Consider the following 863-nt stretch of genomic DNA (forward strand, 5'->3'; position numbering starts at 1 on the left):
AGTGACGGGGGCACAGAGGAGAGGTGTGTGACTGCGGTACCCGTCTACCTCTTCCCTCCTCCCTCCTCTCCTCCGCCACCCCCTGGCGCCTGTAATCACCAGGCAGTCTGAGGCTAAGTGGTAGTTTGGGCTGCACTGGGGGGGCTTGGAAGCCACACCCCTCCTCCTGGGGCCCCTCCTGGCCATTCCCCAGCATCCTGGTGGCCTCCACTGTTGAGATGGGTCTCAAGGGGGCATGGTGCTTCCCATGGTGTGGGTGCCGGAGACAGCGGGGGACTGAGAGACAAGCAGGTACGGGGGGGAGAACGAGGAAAATGGGGGGCGCTCTCTCTCTGGGGAGAAAGGGAAATGTTCAAACCAGCGAAGGGAAAAGAATAATTTGTTTCCTGGGATGGGAGGTAGATTCTCCATAGGACTGGCCAGTGCAAAACGAGAAAGTGAAGCCCCCTGGTTAAAAAAAAAATTATGACCACCTCCAAGATGTAAGAGCAAAGCCTCCCAGCCACCCCCCGGGCCTTCTGCATTTTAGGCCACGTGTGACCACATAGGTTGCAGGCCATTGAAAGCAGCCCCACTCTCTCCTCTTCCTCTGTCCCTGCCCCAGGATGCTCCCTTGGCCTCGTTCCTCCTCCTTGCAGGGAAGGAAGGGGAAGGCTGCCCCACAGCACCCTTCCTCCTCCTCCCATCCCCCTGCAGGCCTGGATCCCGCGGCCCCTCCAGATCCAAATCCCAGCCCGGCTCCGGCCCCCATTGTGGCCGAGGGAGGGATACCCTCTTCCGGTGCCTACTTCAGCCGGAAAGCCCGACTCTCCTTCCGCCACCAGCTGCACGACCTTGCATCTGCCAACGACTCCACCATCTGA

At 60.4% G+C, this 863-nt stretch overlaps 1 protein-coding gene across 1 annotated transcript; it reads left to right on the top strand.

The window, feature by feature from the left end:
- The first annotated feature begins 218 nt into the window (after positions 1 to 218).
- LOC123392950 (uncharacterized protein C17orf114-like) lies at positions 219 to 863 on the top strand. The gene is made up of 2 exons (XM_045083419.1): positions 219 to 291; positions 697 to 863. The coding sequence occupies exons 1-2, from the start codon at positions 219 to 221 to the stop codon at positions 861 to 863; spliced, it is 240 nt and encodes a 79-aa protein (XP_044939354.1).

Source organism: Mustela putorius, unplaced genomic scaffold (assembly GCF_011764305.1).
Source record: "Mustela putorius furo isolate JIRA1106 unplaced genomic scaffold, ASM1176430v1.1 tig00000695_pilon_pilon_pilon, whole genome shotgun sequence".
NCBI classification, from domain to species: domain Eukaryota; kingdom Metazoa; phylum Chordata; class Mammalia; order Carnivora; family Mustelidae; genus Mustela; species Mustela putorius.